General features: G+C 39.5%; 1 protein-coding gene across 1 annotated transcript; it reads right to left on the bottom strand.

The window, feature by feature from the left end:
* Positions 1–3,915: 3,915 nt before the first annotated feature.
* Positions 3,916–18,262, bottom strand: cnot9 (CCR4-NOT transcription complex subunit 9). The gene is made up of 8 exons (XM_038271292.1): positions 18,039–18,262; positions 14,906–15,091; positions 14,691–14,806; positions 14,494–14,603; positions 14,288–14,397; positions 12,505–12,603; positions 12,328–12,419; positions 3,916–4,692 (listed from the first exon to the last, which is right to left on the bottom strand). Exons 1-8 carry the CDS (start codon positions 18,054–18,056, stop codon positions 4,524–4,526), a joined length of 900 nt encoding a protein of 299 aa, XP_038127220.1. The 5' UTR covers positions 18,057–18,262; the 3' UTR covers positions 3,916–4,523.
* Between the last annotated feature and the right edge of the window lie 416 nt (positions 18,263–18,678).

The raw sequence follows: 18,678 nt of genomic DNA, 5'->3' as shown, positions 1-18,678 counted from the left end.
TTCCTTTCCTGCCACTCCCTCTCTCTCTGATGTCTGCAGCCCTTTTGCTGCATCACATCTTTAGTCCAGCATGTTTCTGCCCCTCTCTTGTTATCCGGGATCCTCTGCAGGACTCAGAGTCTCTACTTCCTTTATTAGCTCAGATTATTGGGAACACAGTCACTATTTTGAAGCGCATGAGAACAATAACCTCCTCTGAAGGATTAACCACAGGTTGACTCAGTTCCTCTGATTTAACAGAGAAAAGCATTCTTCCTGAGAAACTTAATGAAACTAAACAAAAAATAAAGTGTCCAGCAAAACTGGCAGAAACACTCAGACTCCAACGCTTCATTTGATCATAAAACAATAAAGTCCTGATCCAGCATTTATTTATTTCTATTCCTTCAAGAAGACTGACTTCATGTATTGTTTTAAAGTTTTTCCCTTTAACAGTTTTGGAAGCTTTCTTGTGGTCTCTTAAAGTTTTTTCAGCTGCTTTTTCTCTCATTTTCTCTCATTTTCATAAATTCATCAAAGACGAATTTCAGTTTTGGTGACTTACTGCTGTAAACATATTATAAGCAGTATATTATTAGCAGCCTCTAATTAAATTTTTATTAAATTTCTTCTCGGAGGATATTTACAGTAAGTTCACTAAATTCTAAAAATTGCCTGGATATTAAAAAAGGTAAAGCTGTGAAGAATTAAAAACAGACATAGTCAAACTAGTTTAAAAGTTTTAAATTGAAGGTTGGAGAATATTTTTTTCTGCTACTGTAAAAGAAAAATATTCTCATGGGTTCCTTAAAATAGCCTTCATGCATTTTACCAGCAGCAGATAACTTCTTTTAACTTTTAGGATGTTTAATATTTTGTGCTTTTCTCCTTGAGTAGTTTATATTTTATAAGCTAAAGGTGTCCTCTGAGTATACCTAATTTTCTTTAGGAGGTCTTTTCAATTTCTGTATTGAATAAAATCCTATTACGGTCTCATAATAACAATAAAGAGTCTTGATTCTCCTTCTCTTTCCATATGATTACTTTCAATAAAGCTCATAAATTCCAAAAAATAGCAACAGCTTTTCTTAATTAAATGGATTTGGTACATTTAATCTTAAAACAGGCCCAAATGTAAGAAAGCAGGTACCTCCAGAGGTGTGCATCAATTTAGATCAGATTTTGTGCATTAACATCACCAATATTGATCCTCAATAAAGTCTTTGATAGTAATTTCCCCGTTTTGTTTGAAGGACATAATATATATTTAGGTAAAGATAATATCTGCAAAATATTGGGGTGGTCAGAAGGAACTGGAAATGATTGATAAAACTCCATAAGTCCTTCTGAAAGCCTGAAGAAATGTTGATCAAGGTCATGTTAAAGAGTCTGGATGCTGGGAAGAACACTGAGGGATGGATGAGCGTTTATCTCCCCCTCACTGACAGATCAGTGGGTAAAATGGAAAAAAAAAAGCCAAACACTTCAGGTTCTCTAAACTCACTCAAGCTAAATGCTTTGCTCCATTTGCTAATGAGTTTAGCTGCTGCTGCTCTTTCCCTCATAAAATCTAAACATAGAAAAAAAAGCGCGGGATCGTCCCCATCAGGATTAGATTTTCTCCCAAATGGAGCGCAGGTGTTTTTTTTCCATGATGCATCCTGTCCATCTCAGTCACTGAAGATAATGGAGTCCACGAGGGGAGCAATCTGTTAATGTGGCGCTTAGAGGAAATGAATCCTCATTAGTGATGGCTGTAAGGATGGAGCACTCAGTAGGAACAGGTGAACCTCCACATAGCTTTCCCATCACAACAACAAGGACTGAAAGCCTGAAACATTTCAGCCTACAGGGACGATATGCATCATTTCAGGTTCATCATTTGGACCCATTTAATACAGCTTTTTACAGATACGTTTCATTCAACTCTATTCTATGCTTTTAAAAAGAGAAACCTAGTTTTAAAAATGAAAGGTTGAGTTTGCAGAGAGAAAATGGGAACAGAAGAGCTGCTGTTTGTCCACAATTAGGGGAGGAAGTACAGTAGAGCTGAACAAATACATGGAGTGGAAAATAACTTTTTTAAAGTTGAGAAGCAGAGTTACATCATAATGAAGTTTATTTGAATAGAAGCATTGATGAACAAGGTGGTAATCTGTGGTTCGCTTCACAGCTGAGGAAACTACCAAGGATTACAAAGAGGCTTTCAGCAGAGGAGACTGGAAACAACCAGAGCAAGAAGATCAGGGCCCTAAAGAACCAATGAGAAGCTAAAAAACATGTTTTTACTTAAAACCCCTGCTGCAGTTTGGATTGGTCTAAAAACATTGTTTTCCCCCCCGCCAGAGACAGAGCAACCCCCCCTGGAAGATGACCTTAACAGCTCCCACTGAGGTTTGAAAAGCAGCCCTCCTAAAAACTCTTTAAAGCTCTTTAAACACCTGCCCTCCTCTTTAAAACCTCCAACCTGGGACGTCAGAAAAAGAAAAGCTCTAAGACCTGCCGCTGTTTTCCACTCATTGCCTGACAGCCTGTAAGAGTCATCAGTGATTGGAGCTGTGTGAGGCTCCATCATGTTTCAAACACTCCAACATCATCTTGGTCCCAGAAACTGACCAAAACAGGGTTAGATGAGAGAGGAGAAGCATCTTCTGCCAATCAGGAACCATCAGCCATGGGATGTTATCTCCCCACCACTCCTATCTCTGTTGACCCATATGTGAAACATCTCAAAATTAAAGGATGAAACCATTTTGGTTTTTCTGTGGCATAAGACCCTCAACCTTCTTCCTGGGCTGCAAGTAATCTCTACACTGGCATAATTCAGTCTTTTTTCTGCACATCCACAAGAATCATGGATCCAAATAGCAACAACAGAGGTATGAGAAAAAGGGAAACTAACATCTCTGCAGACCTGATTCGTCCTGGATACAACCTGTTTAGACCTACAAGTTGGCGCTAGAGAGAGTATTTACAAAAGAATTGGCTGTCAGTTTCTTCTGCAAGATTCTCTTTGATGAGCAAAATGGATCAATACAACCCATTTATCTTTAGTTAAAAAAAAAAACTTTCTTTCTTCCTCTATAGTATATATTTACATTCTTTTATATTAGAAAACATTTCAAATTAGGAGCAAATTGGAACAAATTTTAAATACCTTGTTTGTGTTCACTACCTTGACAAATAAAGCTGATTGTTTACATTGAAAAAATTAAACTTTCCATATATATATATATATATATATAGGGGCTGTGTGTCTCTGTGGTAGCATCATGCGCCCTACAGCCAGACTATACGATGGTTGAAGGTTGTATCCTGGCATAGGCTCAGATTAGCGGGTCAAAACAAACAAACAAATCTTAGTTATGGATACCAAAAGGAATGTTTGCAGGAAGGAGAAAAAAATAACATCCAAAAATCCTAAGAGCTGATTATCCTGGGTTATATGTTAGGGTAGATGAATGAGGTACATTTTTTCAGATTTCTGGATGTTTGAAGTTCAGAAACCAGATTTTTAATGAAGCTCAGCAAAATCCTGACACAGGACCTAACGAAGGCTCGAGTGGGTGCCTTTTCATGAAAAACATTGCAGAATCATTACTGTAACAATAATCCCACAAAGTATTTCAGTTTCCGTCCCTGACAGTTTAACTCTAGCTGTAGTTCTACCATTTACAGGTCTCCTTGTAAACTTCCTCCCTCCAAGGTTGACCAAGGCACTCCCAGAACCAGCTGCTGGCAGATTCTGAGTTTCCTCCCAGTGGGGTCTGTGGCACAAACATCCAGCGGGAGATGATCCAGATAAGATCCTTCAATGACCTCAGCTAATTTAGAGGAGCAGCCAAACTCTCCCATCCTGTACGGCTGATAGCCATCTTCCCGCTGAACACAACCCATACTACCTAACATGTTAAAAGCCACCAATCGTATCCTGAATATGGTGAAAAACGGTTTATTTAGAAACACACTGAGGCCAAGGCCTGGAACGGCAATCATTCCTGTACAAATGAGTCAAAGACAACAAAAAAAATAAAAATACTGTGCAGAGGAACACACTGCATGGTAAAAACCGCAGAGGAGGGAACAGAAGAGTTTGACTTTTTTTAAAGTTATGAGAGGAGTGTGAAGGTGGACTGTCGGGGTCATTGGATGTTTCAGCGCAGAACTGGAACATCAGCAGCTGGTAGAAATAAAGGAATCGTTTACTTCTGCTTATCGTTTCTGTTGCATATTTTAAAAAACTGCATCTTTATTCCATTGCTTCTTTTTATTGTAAAGCTGCTATTAGTTCAGTGAAACATTTTATCTGTAAAACATCTCACTGTAACATCAATGTCAAACAGTTCGGAAGAAATGATTTTTGTCTCCGTAAAAGATTTATTCTTTTTTTTGTTTTTTTATATCACAACCAGGTTTGAAAATCTACAGTTTTTTTTAAATTTAAGAGTTCGTAACAAAAAAATAAACATGAAAAGAAAAATCTTCCTCCGTCCTCTCCTGTCCAGTGTAGGCAGTCTCAGCACCGGATGGCTGACGTCTCCACGTCACTGCGGGGCGAGCGGGATGCCCCGGGCGTCCGTCACCTGGCCTTCCTGCAGGTTCTTCACCAGCTGAGCGAGCCAGCGCTTGGTGGTGGTGTCGTCCTTCAGGACCTGAGCAAAGGTGCTGTCCTTGAGCTGGTCGGGGAGACACTGACGCAGCGCCTCTCTGGCTCTGTGGAAACCAGAGCAAAGGTCAGAAAAACGTGATTCGATCAGGACCTCTGAAAATACGGCGCTGAATTCAAAGTGGGAGAATCTTTCTTTCCAAAATCTATATCTTTAAATTTAGATAACATTCCCCTTCCAAAAACCTGCCCTGAAGTCTCCTCCCCCCTAGAAGCCGTGTTTCTGCTAGTAGATTAAACCTCTTTCTAAATGAACTCTTATGAGCACATAATGAGAGGTGCTTTATTACCTAATTTATTACTCAAACATTTTCTAAATTTCTTTTTTCTGTGTTTCAGAGTCAGCAGGGTGAGCGGCAATTTTTTGCACATATATCAACAGATATTTAACTTGCTAAAGCAGGGGCTGCAAAACTAAATTCCTATGCATTCTTCTTCTTCATCTTCTCCTCCAGGCTCTAGTTTGCTTTTTCTAATTCAGGCTGAAAATCTAATATGAATCGTAAAAGCTGTCTTCTTCTCTTGACTGCATGAATTTGCTGACAATCCATTCCCAAACTAATCCAGAGCAGATGATCCCCAGAGGAATGATGCATTTCTTCTATGGAGTGTCACTTTTTTGTTCTCTTCCTCAGGGGCTTTAGAGGCAAGACTTTTAAATAGTATTAATGATTAGGGGTGTAAATAATAATCGTTTTGTATCGATGCATCGATCCAACAGCCGACGATCCGATGCATCGACACGTCTGCAAGAGAATTGATTCATGTTTTTTGTCTATTTTTATCCATTTGCTCCTGGGCATAATTCTTCCTCCCGTGCTGCGGTGGCGCTAAACCTATTTTGCCCTCCTACCTCGCTTCCTGGTTATACTCTTACAGCAGTGTGTTGCAGTGAGCTTGACAGACATTTGTGATTTATGCTCAGTATTGAAGCGTGGTCTGTTCTACACACTGTGGGTCTAGATACGGCCGAGGCAGCGAGGAAGTGGGGGCGAGTTTAGTCTGATGACGGAGGAACATGGGGGTCAAAAAGAGCGGAGATCCAGGTGGAAAAAGGGTCCCAGCATTCTCGTGCACCTCGCTCTTCTAGCGGGTCAAACTTCACGAGTTGTTTTCCGCAATTTCGGTCATCAAAACAAGCCGGCCTCCTGTCTGCGGCACTGTCTGCTGTCAGCTACAATTTGGGAAAGGTGCAGTGGAGCGTCTGTGGAGGGGGCGGGGACGTCTGGAGCAGAGGTATTGAATTGCACTCATTGCACTGATTTTGTGCAGGATTTTTTGATGCAACTTTTCTACTTATTTGCTGTTGTTTCTCAAAAAAAAAAAAATGCATAACGATATTATAGCTTTCATTGATTTATTTCAAATTTGAAACATTGTTTAGCCTGTAAGGTGTAAAAAAAAATAAAATAAAAAAAAAAGAACCAATTAATCGTATCGTGGTGTATTCTTGAGTATCGAAAATAATCGAATCGTTGGGTCAGGAAATCGATACCGAATCGAATCGCCATGATGGATGTGATTTACACCCCTATTAATGATCTTTTTTATATACCTAAAGGTTTCCTTTGTCCCCTGCGTCCTCCCTATTGGACCAAAACGATGCAAAAGCAGCTAATGCTAAAAGAACAGAAACATGGAGAACTAGTTAAATCCAGGCCATTTTGAATCTTACTCAGAATATCAGATACCGTGAGAGATGGTATCATATCTGCTTTCAAACACTTTTGAATTCTGGCCTCTACTTAGTTTTATTTCCAGGTTTTTTATATGGAAACTAATGATGCAAAACAGCTTTGCTTGATCTGTGTCCAAAGAGTAGTGAAATATAGTAATATTGGTAAATATGATTATCAGCTATAATCTGTGCATCGAAAATCTAAAGCAGTCTGAATCAGAATTTAAACTGAAAGTTCCTGCTCATTTGGTGAAAAAATAATAGAACAAACTGAATCGCAGGATGTTCATCTTAGAGCCCGTTTTATCGGACCTGGTTCAGTTTTTGCTTTACAGCAACACTAAAGAACCGAATCTCTCCAGACGAAGTCCACTCCTATGCAGGAAGCATTCCTGAATCTTCCCAAATGGACTCCAATAATGAAGAATAGCTGCGACTATCAGAATGATAAAACGATGAGTCTGCAGAGTGCAGGAGAGGGGCGAAACATGAAACGTTTTAAAACAAGCAAGACCACATGATACGGATAAAAAACATGATGTTGAAAGAGGCTGAGGACAGCAGTCAGTCTAAACCAGGGATGGACGACAGTCTACGGCTTCTTTTTCATCTTTATTCAGACAGATAGCATGCTGTCTGAGTAACAATAACTATGGTTATACTCCAGTCTTTGTAGTAGGAGACAGCCAGCACCCATCACCATGACTCTTTGGCTTCCTTTCTGTGAGGCTTAAACATTTAATCCTTTTTCAGCTCTCTATGGGAAAATAATGTAGATTTTGGGTCTAAACTGAACTATAAGCTTGTGTTTAGAACTGCTGAAAATTGATTCAAATTTGGCAGAAACTTCCTTCTAAAGTAATGTCACCCCAGAGCATTATGCTGCCACCACCGTGTTTTTTGGAAGAGATGGTCACAGCCGCTGCTTTCATTTTACAAGAATATACCACCCTGTCCCTTTTTCTTGGTAGGAGATTATTTGTATCAGATCCTACTCTTTAGTCTACAGATACAGAGAATAGATAGTATTGCTGAACCAAGTAGAGCTCAGTAATTGATAGAAATGGGTGGATATTATCATTGCTGTTATGGATTATAACCAATATTTACTGATATTCCATACAACAGCCTACCTTTTCAACTCTGTAAACAAACGACTGACATCGGTTTTTATACTCAGCTTAACAAATTACAGCGTATTTACACAACCAGATACCATATGACCCCCCAGTGAACGCAAGCAACATAAAAAATATAAATATATCTCAGCAAGAGTTTATTTTTGGATGCAGTAGGTGAGATGCAGAATGAAATAGATGATTGAAGCTAAAGTAGGGTGCGCCTATTAATCGACTCTTCTTTCCTAATTTTGAGAGATCTTTAATAGATGTAAAAATGATCGTAACCACCAATGTCATCTAACTCTGCAAAGTTCTAAAAAATCTACTGGATGAAACCAGATTAAATCATTCAAGATTGATAGTGAACCTATAATAAATGTTTTAAAGCAGCGGTCCCCAACCTTTTTTGCACCACGGGCCGCTATATGTCGGGGGAGGGGAGCGGGGCATAAAAATAAAACAATAAGCTGGTCCAATCTAGGCGTAATCTGAGAAAATAACAGACGAAGTGTGCTCCTGATGTCCAGTCTGCTCCATAGCTTTGTTTTGGTCGCTGTAACCGCAGAAAATCCCGCTTCACAAAGATAGGATGTTATAGATAGGATGAGTCTTGAACTGAATTAACCTGTGTCAAGAGGCACAGATGGACCGACTGATGTAATTCCTAGAGAATACGGCAATTTTTTTCCTATTTTTCAAAATAAAACATCACTCAGACTTTGATCGTCGATAAATTATATATATATATATATATATATATATATATATATATATATATATATATATATATATATATACACATATACTTTTTTCTGTGCGGCCCGGTACCAAATGACCGACGACCGGTGGTTGGGGACCGCTGTTTTAAAGAATACGGGTATCTTTTTAAAGATTGGCTATTGGCAGTCAGTGCTTCGCTAAAACTGTGAACCCGTTTCAACACAACCAAAGCTGAAAGAGCAGCACCTTCATTTTTATATCATTCTGAAATACAATTGTAAAGGTTAAAAAAAATGAAAAAGATCCAAGAGATGATTTAATGAGAGTTTTTGTGCCAGCACATTTTAAAATAAAAGCAGGACCAATTTATAACCTGCAAACTGGGGATCCACAATTTACCAGTTAATGGTTTATGTCTGGTACTGTGAAAGTGCCCATTAGTTAATTCAATCACAGGGATGAACAATCAGTTCAATGACTTTAGCCAAAGGCTGCAACTATCTCAACATTTTATTCAAGTTGTTTTTATTTTTGCATAACATTTTACATAAGCCCCATTTACACTACCCTTGAAAAACCGATCCAGGCCGAGACCGGTCCGAGCTTGGATCGGTAACCAGGCCAAGCTCAGTTTTGACGACCGTTCACACGTCACACTTATCTCGGTTATCTCGACGCTTCGCCTCCTAGTGACGATGTGCGGTATTACTGCTAGGATTGAAGGAGGGACTCAAGCAGCTGGTGGCGGTAATGCACCAAACGCTGTTTGTCAACCGCCGTATAACCCAAGAAGAAGAAGACGAAGGAGGAGGGAATCAAGCAAATCAAAATGGCGGCGCCCGTCACATTCAGAAAGTTATGCTTGATTACTATTGCTGTACTTCCGTGTTTGCGGTGGGTCAGGCGAAGACGGCAACCTTGCGCGGATGTACTTGAGAAAGTCGGCTTTTGGGAAGCCGACTTTCTGGAATGGAGTGTGAATCGGCATGTTCAGCCAGTCGGCGATGACGCGTTCTGCTCATGCGCTCTTGTTATCAGAGAAACGAGCCAGGAAAAAACCGAGCCGAACCCACCTCGGGAACTGGTCTGCAGTTATCGGTCCGGTTATGTCTATCTCGGTTCAGTTCAGGTTGTTTCCGTTCACACACGACAAGTTATCTCAGTTACTGAGCTCGGACCGGTCTCGGCTCAGTTTTTTAAGGGTAGTGTAAACGGGGTAAAAGTTTGCCATACTGAAGAATGTAAGATTTTCAAATGTTTTTATCTATCATGTTCTATTTAATCTATTTAATTTGAGATAAGAGTGGTAGTATCACAGCAATCTGGACCCTTTTTAGGGCATTTATTAGTGTGTGAAGTGATTTTTTTTTTTAAGTGAGTAAATCTGTCACTACTGCATCTAGTCGGAGTTTGGGGATTGAAAAAATAAAGGAAGAGCAAACAAAGATTTTTGAGCTGTGAGGCGATTTGTTGAAATGTTTTAGGCCACAGAGAATACAGCCTCATAAATTATTGTGAAACAAAGAGTTTCCTTTAATAATGTAAACACCCTGAAAGTACTTAATGGCACAGGGTGAGGGGCTTTCTATTGAAAGCAGTCCATGTATGAGGTCTTCCTTAATTACAGAAGCTCCCTCACTGTTATAGCAGCTGATGAAAAAGCTGAACAATCGATCCGAACTGTTGATGTGCTTTTCTCTGTGAGCTGAAAGTATGTGGAGCTGAGAAAAGTCCGGGAAAAGAGGCATGTTCATGGGGAAATCCTGCAGATGGTCATATTGCATAAACCGGACTGGTTAGAAACAATAACTTTTGTCTCCTTACTTCTGCTGACCTGGAAAATCTCTGAATTAAACACCTCGTTCCCAGATCTTTAAACACTTTATTAGAACCCAGTTAGAAACCTTTCCTCTCCTGAGCTGCATCAAATAAAGCCTGACAACTTCAGACTAAAAATTTATAAATTCCCTTTTATTTTCTTCCCACAAACATCTACAAATAGGTTTGGATAAAAAAAAATAGAAGACAGCATAGTGGTACTATCTGATTGCTGTTGGTAGAAATCTCTTAACATGGCTCCCCCTGGTGGTATGAACTGATCATGTTTCAAACAGATCCCAATTAAGTCAGAATTATATATACCGTATTTTCACGACCATAAGGCGCACCGGACTAAAAGGCGCACTCTCAGTTATGTGTCCCATTTCTGTATTTAACACACACATAAGGCGCACCGGACTATAGGGCGCGTTTTTTATATACAGGTACAAGTCCTCTACTACCTTTAAATACCTCTACTGCGTATTTAAAAATACAGCGGGGCAAAACTGAGTATGATTGTGCTTTATTCATGTATTTATTACAAAGTATTAATCAAACCTGGCAGCTGGCCGTGAGACAGATGACACAGCGCTGTGATCACTCCTAAATTAACTTAAAATCCTGAAACCTGCTGACGGAATATGTTCGCTTTTATTGCCGGTATCCTGGTGCCTGCAGCTAAAATTATTTAGATGAAAAACACCTGCCAGCAGCCGCGGTGAACCCCAGGCTGCCCAGCCTACAGGCTGCTGATGAAGAGATTTCTGCTGTCAGCGCACCGCTGGTATGTGGGGGTCTGAGCGCCTCCGACAGAAATAGATAATCTGGATGAACTGACTGCAATTATTAAGTTTTCAGGTGGACTTTCTCACTTAAAAACATATTAAAACTACTTTATTCCCACTGATCACAGCAAATATAGCTGCAAGATTTAGATTATTTAGATGAAAAACACCTGCCAGCAGCCGCGGTGAACGAAAGGATTTCTCCTGTCGGCGCACCGCTGGTATGTGGGGGTCTGAGCGCCTCCGACAGAAATAGATAATCTGGATGAACTGACTGCAATTATTAAGTTTTCAGGTGGCCTTTCTCACTTAAAAACATATTTATACTTATTTATTCCCACTGATCACAGCAAATATAGCTGCAAGATTTAGATTATTTAGATGAAAAAACACCTGCCAGCCACCGCGATGAAGAGGAGGAGACGCGCCCAGATGCTGCTGTTGAATTAAGCTTTCAGGGAGAAAAATAGAGCGGGAGCAAACCTGAGTATGATTGTGCTTTATTCATGTATTTATTACAAAGTATTAATCAAACCCATCAAAGTCATCATCCTCTGTTATCCTCAGCATTCCTCTGAATAAAACAGCGCTAAATCAGACATGCCAGTTTCCCCTTCTTCGCTGTCAGAGTCACTTTCCGTGCAGCGCAGCTCCTCAGAAATAATGCCGGCTTTTGCGAAAGCTTGAACAACAGAGCCAGCAGACACAGTCCATCTACAATCCACCCGCAAACGGTGGCGTAACTTGCCCGGCGCTGCCTTCCATTTATCCTGAAACTGTGGTCTCAGTCTGTCATCCATCGCTCCCACGCCGCTCGCAGCCTTACTGTGAACGGCCGCTTCAAACCGATGTCGAGCGGTGGAAGTTCCTTTGTCAGACCCCCGGGATAACGGCGAGCACAGCGTTCACCCAGCCTTTTCATTTGCGTTAATATCATATGTCATCAGAGCGCTGTCTGTCTCGCTGCCAGCTCCCAGATCAGCTTCTCTGATTGGTTGATGCGGCGCGTCCAGCAGCAAAACTTCAATTTTTCCATCTGAGCAGCAGCAGCGCGTTGGCGGTGCATCAGATGCTTAAACGCTCCCGACGTGCTGCACCAAAACGGGACCTTTTGCTGCGCCTATACGCGCGTCAACCATTGACTTTGCATGTAAACTCGCTGCTTCTGCTGCACCTGCTGGGTCCGGTTCACACCGATGTCGAGCGGTTGAACAGCGAGCACAGCGTTAATTTGTTTCCCCATGTTTTTCACATCAGCTGTGAGATGGGCACGCATGGAGTTACATATTAATGGTGATGAGTGGAAAAAAAACACCTGGTCTCCTTACATTCAGCCACTCTTTCATCATCTCCTCAATGAGGTGGTCTCAAAAGTTGCAGTTACAACACACATAGGGCGCACCGCACCATAGGGCGCACCGCACATTTTGAGGGAAAAAAAAGACGTTTAAGTGCGCCTTATAGTCGTGAAAATACGGTATATATATATATATATATATATATATATGTGTTATATATTTTTTTCAAATCATCAGCTTAGCGTTTTTTTTTTTCTACCTGAGGTTATCTGACAGGCGAAGGTAGCAGCGGACGACGTGTTTCAGCAGCCTGGCTGACGGTTCTTTGGAGAGCTGCAGCACCATTTTCCCCTGCAGAGAAACGGAGAACGATGGAATGTTGGAGCGGTCAGAAGAAAGATGCAAAGCTACGCTGAAGCCCGACGGTAAAATTCACCAGAATCATGGCCACATGGGAGAATCGTTCGTATGTCTGACAGATGTAGGCCAGGCCGGTGTCATCCAGCAGTATCTTCTGAAGGATGAACGTAGCAACCTGACATGGATATAAAAAGAGGAAATTATGATGAATAGAGACAAACTTTTTACCAGAAAAACATGCTTTGGCTCTTTTTTTATTAACAAAAGTCAGATTAGATCCTTTAGATTAGTTTCAATAAAAAAAATAAAAATAAATCTAATTCTGCTGCAGGATGTTCCAGTTTTGGCACTTTATTAAAATGGAATAAACAATAATATTCCTATAAAAATAGAAATGTGTACAAGCGGTACAAGTGATGTTTTGAACGGTAAAACGTAGCAAAAACTTCTCTTTATTTAGAAAAATATATATTTTTATTTTAAAACAGAGTTTTGTCAAATATACATCCAGCTTGCTTTAAACAGTGCCCCCTATAGGTTTGTTAAGATGTTATTTTTACATCTCTCTTTGCAGGTGATTAAGCAGACGATAGACGTTTTATCATTGTCTCCCTTTTATCTCCTGTTTCTTTAATCATTTCTCCTTTTTCCAGTACTTCCTTTTACCGTTCTATTTACATTGCAGTGTCCATATAATCTATAATACTCCCTGCATGAACTATAATAAAGCTATTTACATGCAGAAATCCAGTGGAACACCATGGCGATAGCCGTACTGCTCCACTTGTGAAAGCAAAATCTGTTTGGCTCTTTTTTGGCATCAAGACAATAATTCTTATTAGCACATTGCCAGACAGAAAACTGTTTAGAAAAAAAAAAAAAAGATCCAAAATTTAATAAAAGAAAAACCCCAGGACACTACAATTATGTTAGAAATGAGCAAACCCAGCTGACATCCAAGATAAACCCTTATTGTCTATCCAGGATCTCTGGATAGACAATATTGACAATAATAGATTTTTAAAAAAAAAATGTAAATGCAAAATGTTTATGTATTATTTTGTTTTACAATTATGATATTTCTACTCTTAGTGGGTCACTCTGTCAGCTAAATGCATGTTTTACAAGCTCTATACTCAAGTTAATGATTCATTGATTACTTAATTAGTTGGCGATTGTTTCAGCCCTACCTCATTCACCATGATTTATTGCCTTGATTCATTCACAAACATCATTAAATAACTTTTGTCTGGCCCCTTTTGATGGACCATTTTACTCTTCTTCCATTTGAAGTTGGAGATTGAGGACTTTGGGGAAGAGATTTCTACCATTCTGGCCTGGAAAAGCCTTGAGAAGATCAGTAACCAGGTTTCAATAAATTAAATGGAAGTTCAAAATGGAAGAACTTCTTTAAAAAATAAGTAGGATATAAATCCTTAAAACACTCCCTTATCTAGTGTGAATTAATAGAGGATGTCACTTGTAAGGAATTTTGTTTAATTTCTTAGCTGACTGGGCTATTAACTCCCCTGCCTTTCATTAAAACATCCATTCTACTCATTTCCTGTTAAGGAAAATAATAAAACTGCATGTCAGCATCCTAATCTAGAGCGATGTGTTAAAGGTAAAGCTCAGCAGGAGCAGAAGGCTGCCTTTTCATTCAGATCCAACTTTATCGTCTGGATGTTTCAAACTTTCTAATTAGGAGGTTGATTTTAAGGGAAATTAAGGCTAAGAGCTTCTTCTTTTCTGTGACCATAATAAGTTCTTACAGGACGCCTTTAGCAATCAATCTGGAAGAAAAATCCAACTTATAAACAATCATTTCTGACAGTTTGGCACGACGACTTTTAATTCACCGTTTTAGAGAGTTCGCTCCCCGATTCCATGATGCGGAGACACAGCGGGATGATTTCAGTCGTAAGGAGGAAGTTTATCACCTCTTGTTCATCTGTTTTCACCAAGGCACCTGGAATACAAACTTAATTTTATCTTCTGCACATAAACGTTAAACTCTGACCGATCTGTTTTAATGCTAACCAGCATGTTCAGCAGCAGGACGTACCTATGACTCCAAGGCTGGTGAGGCGCAGGTACTCAAATGGCCGCGTTTTGCTGACCGTGTGCAGGAAGGGATACAGAAACAGGGGGATATGAGCAGCAAGAAACGCCGACCTGATGAGAGGAATTAAAAGTGATTTAAGCTGCATGACGAACATAAGGAAGCAGATTATGTTGAATGTTTCTCTGCATCTTTTTTACCGTGTCTCTGGGTGTGAGGCGACGCACTGCAGGAGCGCCAGGGCGTTACACACTCTGTTGGACTGATGAGCTGTGAGGGTCGGAGGGTTAATGGAAGGATAGATGTTCACTATTTCCTGTAAACACAGAGAAAAAAAATAGCTGAACTGTCCTCTGCTTCATCCCAGAAGCCGTCGGTTAGAGCGGACCGTTCAACACAGTCCAGAGGATTTTACCTGCAACAGGGCGGCAATGGTGCCGAAGGAGTGCCAGAGCATGGGGGCCAGGTCTTGCACTGATTCACGCTTCTTGCTCAGCTCCAGCAGAGCATTCTCTCTCGTCTCTGGGCTGGACAGCTCATTGATCCACTGGTAAATCTTCTCTCGGTCTACCTGGGCCAGCGCTGTAACGTTGGTTACAGCCTGAAAAACATGAAGTCATTTATTATCATATCAAACACCCACAACATCTTCCTCTTCATGCAACGGTTAACTTTTGGGCGTTATCACGGCATCATCTGCCTCACAACATGATCGTCCTCCTGTCTCCTCTATCCCTACGGTCTCTTTCCATATCAGCTACTCTTCTATCCCAGGTAAATCCCGTCTGCTCTCTCTTCTCCACCTTTTTGCAACAGTCTGCCTTCGGGTCATCATACATCCATCACTCCATTATCTCTCCTGTCTTCAGCCAACAAGGTTGTCTGCAAACATTAGAACCTACAGGAACCTCTATGGGACCTCAGCAGGCACTCAGTCAATAAGCATTAAGTAGTAGCATTTATTATTAAGTGCAGCTCAGGCTTTGACTGGCTGATGAAGCCAACAGACGGTCTGTCATGGAAAATGAAGCAAGCAGGGAAGAATAGAGCAGAGCCAGACTACAGGTCGGGTGGAATAGTATAGAGAAAACAAGCTCTCCAGCTTCTGGTGTGTCTTTGCAGGTTGCATGAAAATATAAGTGTTAATTCAGTTAATCAGAGTTTTTAATTTTCTCTGGGAATTTTGCATATATTTGGCAAAAGGTTTAACAAAAGTATTTGGAATGAAAATTAATTTAACTTGCTAATATTGTAAACAAGAATACATGTTTTTGTGAGCTTTTTTAAACACTGGTTTTAGGCCTTCTGGTTAATTTGTGTTTTCATAAGAAAGAAGTCCTCTAATTCACTCTCAACTGACATTGTCTTAAAAGTCTCATTTAGAAATGTGTCTGTATATATCCTGGATAGAGGATATATACAGACAATTTTATTTTTTTTATCTTAAATTCAAAATGTTTACATATTTCTTTTACAATTTTGGTATAATTGCTGCTCAAGGTGGGTATCTCTGTCAGCTAAAGACACATTTTGGTGTCTCTATACTTCAATTAACGGTTAATCGTATTTAATCATTCAATCACATCAATAAGTTGATGATTATTTCAATTTTCGATAAATCACGATTTATCCGATTAATTGTTTCATCCCTAACCAGAAGCCATCCTGATCTTTACCCCTCATCAGGTCCATCCACCATCCATGTCCTCTTGTCTCTACAACTGGACCTTGATCTTTTATTTGAAAATCCCATTTAGCATCCGTTTTAAATAGAAAAACAAAACCTCCAAACTCCATCACACTCCTAATCTTAACGCTGCAGTGCCTTGCTCATAGGGTGTCCTGCAAAAAAGATCTAGAATCTCCATTAAATCCAGAATTAGGTGATCAGATATCAAATTGGTCTAATATCTGCCAAAAATAAATATGGGTATATACCAGCCTGCCTCTAAAATCTCTGATAGTAGAGTTCATAGAAACGCTTCACCTCTATCCATTTTTGTTTGAAGTTTATAACTTTTTGGTGAATAACAAAAAGGCTCAGTTATTCTCATACCTGATGAAAAGTATTGTTCTCTTTTGGAGAATTATCACTTGATCATTTTCCATTATTTCATACAATAAGTAAAAAAAGTAAGTCTGATTAAACCTGATATCGTATCAGGTCAATATCAGTACTGTCAGTAGTTTAAGCTGCAATATGGGGATCATGTCGGAAATAAAAAAGGTGTATCTGGTCTTCCCTATCCAGAACTGCAGGAATCATAAAAGATTGCCCATAAATGTCAGCATGGCAATGCTACGGAAGAGGATTAGGGCCATTGAAAAATTTTTAAAAGTTAATTGACTTATACATTTTATTTCAGTATAATATGAGAAAAAAAGCCAAAATTCTGACTTTTTTCTCAGAATTCTGACTTTTTTTTCCTCGGAATTCTGACTTTTTTCTTCTCCGAATTCTGACTTTAATCTCAGAATTCTGACTTTTTTCTCAGAATTCTGACTTTTTTTTCCTCGGAATTCTGACTTTTTTCTTCTCAGAATTCTGACTTTAATCTCAGAATTCTGACTGAATTCTGACAGCTAACAAAGATGTTAGCATCAAGTCTTCCATGTAGAGACCAAACTAGCTCTCTCGTTTTAATCACCTTCTGCTCTTTCATTAATGAAACAGCATCACCGGGTACCCTTCAGGCACATATAAAGTCACCTTATTCCGTCATTTTCCACCAGTGTGTTACTGGCCCTCCCAAACAACTCACATCTTTGTCAGTGAAGCTGAGTGCTCCCATATCTCTTCCTTCATGGTGCCCATCTACATTAAGATCCACAATTCTGAGAAAAAAGTCAAAATTCTGAGATTAAAGACAGAATTCTGAGATTAAAGACAGAATTCGGACTTTTCCCCCATATTAAACTTAAATATTATTTGAAATTAAGTTAACTTTTTTTCTTTTTTCAGTAGCCCTAATCCTCTTCTGTGCAATGTTCCCAAATACTTAAAGGATCTCCTCACAACCCATGAAACCACCTCCTCCATCTGCCTTGTACTTCATCACAGACACTCTTGGTATCCCTGCCCGTTCATCTGAGAGATCTACAGACACTTGCTGCTTTTTAAAAAATATTGAAAGGCTTCACCTGATCCCACAGAACCCACAGTTCTTACTATTTCCCCCATTTAATCACAATAGGTCTACTTGAATTGTGCTGTTAATACAAAAAAAAAAAAAAAATAACGAAAGTCAGTAAAGCTTACAGAAACTGCTGATAAATTTGTACATCATTAAAGATACACATGACCATCCCAATATCTGCAATTTCACAATAAACTGGGCCAAAATACTTTTAGCATGGAGGAGTTTTATTATTATGGAGCAAATGTGGAGCAGAGGTTCCATTAGGTGTATTAAAGAAGCTCTAATGCAAGCCTCTCGCCTTTATTTGACATAATATATTAAATACGTACATCCAGTAATCCTGAAAACATCAGAAATAGCAAAAGCCAGACAGCAGCTAGCTAACAACCGTTGATATTTAACACTCACCGCTCCCGTCGTCAGCATTCTCTGAGGCTCACTGGTTTCCTAATATTACTGTAAAAATCTGCGCATCAACTAAACAGTCATGCTCTAAACTTTTAATTTGTTTTATTTTCAAACACAATTAAGAATTTTAAACCGCCTGATCCTATCTTAGTGGAGAGAATTCTTCAATTTTTGTTCAGCAATGGAGGCTAACGAGACACGGACGTCACAAGTATCGCGAGAGCACAGGACATCGCCATCATTCTCGTTTAGGTGCTGTGTTGATTGGGCCCGATCCAACTCGAGATGCCCCCTTTTTTTTAAATGAAAGAATGGGCAAAAAGAATTAGAGTACCCTTCTCAGACAACAGAAACTTAATTAAATTTCAATAAAAAATAAATAAAAGAATATCATTAACGTTATATCAAAAATATGCTTTCACACAAATTTTAATGCAGATTCAATGCATGAATCTGTATCTTAAATTTATTTTTGTCAGATCACCCACAAATGACAAGGCCAGAAATATGCAAACAATTGCTGTAAATATTTCATGAAAATTAAATGCAGCATGCATGCATATTTATTACATTTTTTAATGAATAATTCTCATATATCCAGTCCCCCGTGAAGTAAATTATCCCCCCATTATTCGCCAAT

This window comes from Cyprinodon tularosa, unplaced genomic scaffold (genome assembly GCF_016077235.1).
Source record: "Cyprinodon tularosa strain WSP-4 unplaced genomic scaffold, ASM1607723v1 ctg798, whole genome shotgun sequence".
Lineage (NCBI taxonomy): Eukaryota > Metazoa > Chordata > Actinopteri > Cyprinodontiformes > Cyprinodontidae > Cyprinodon > Cyprinodon tularosa.
Note: the sequence above shows the minus strand (reverse complement) of the source record. Positions and strands in the feature narration are given on the sequence as shown.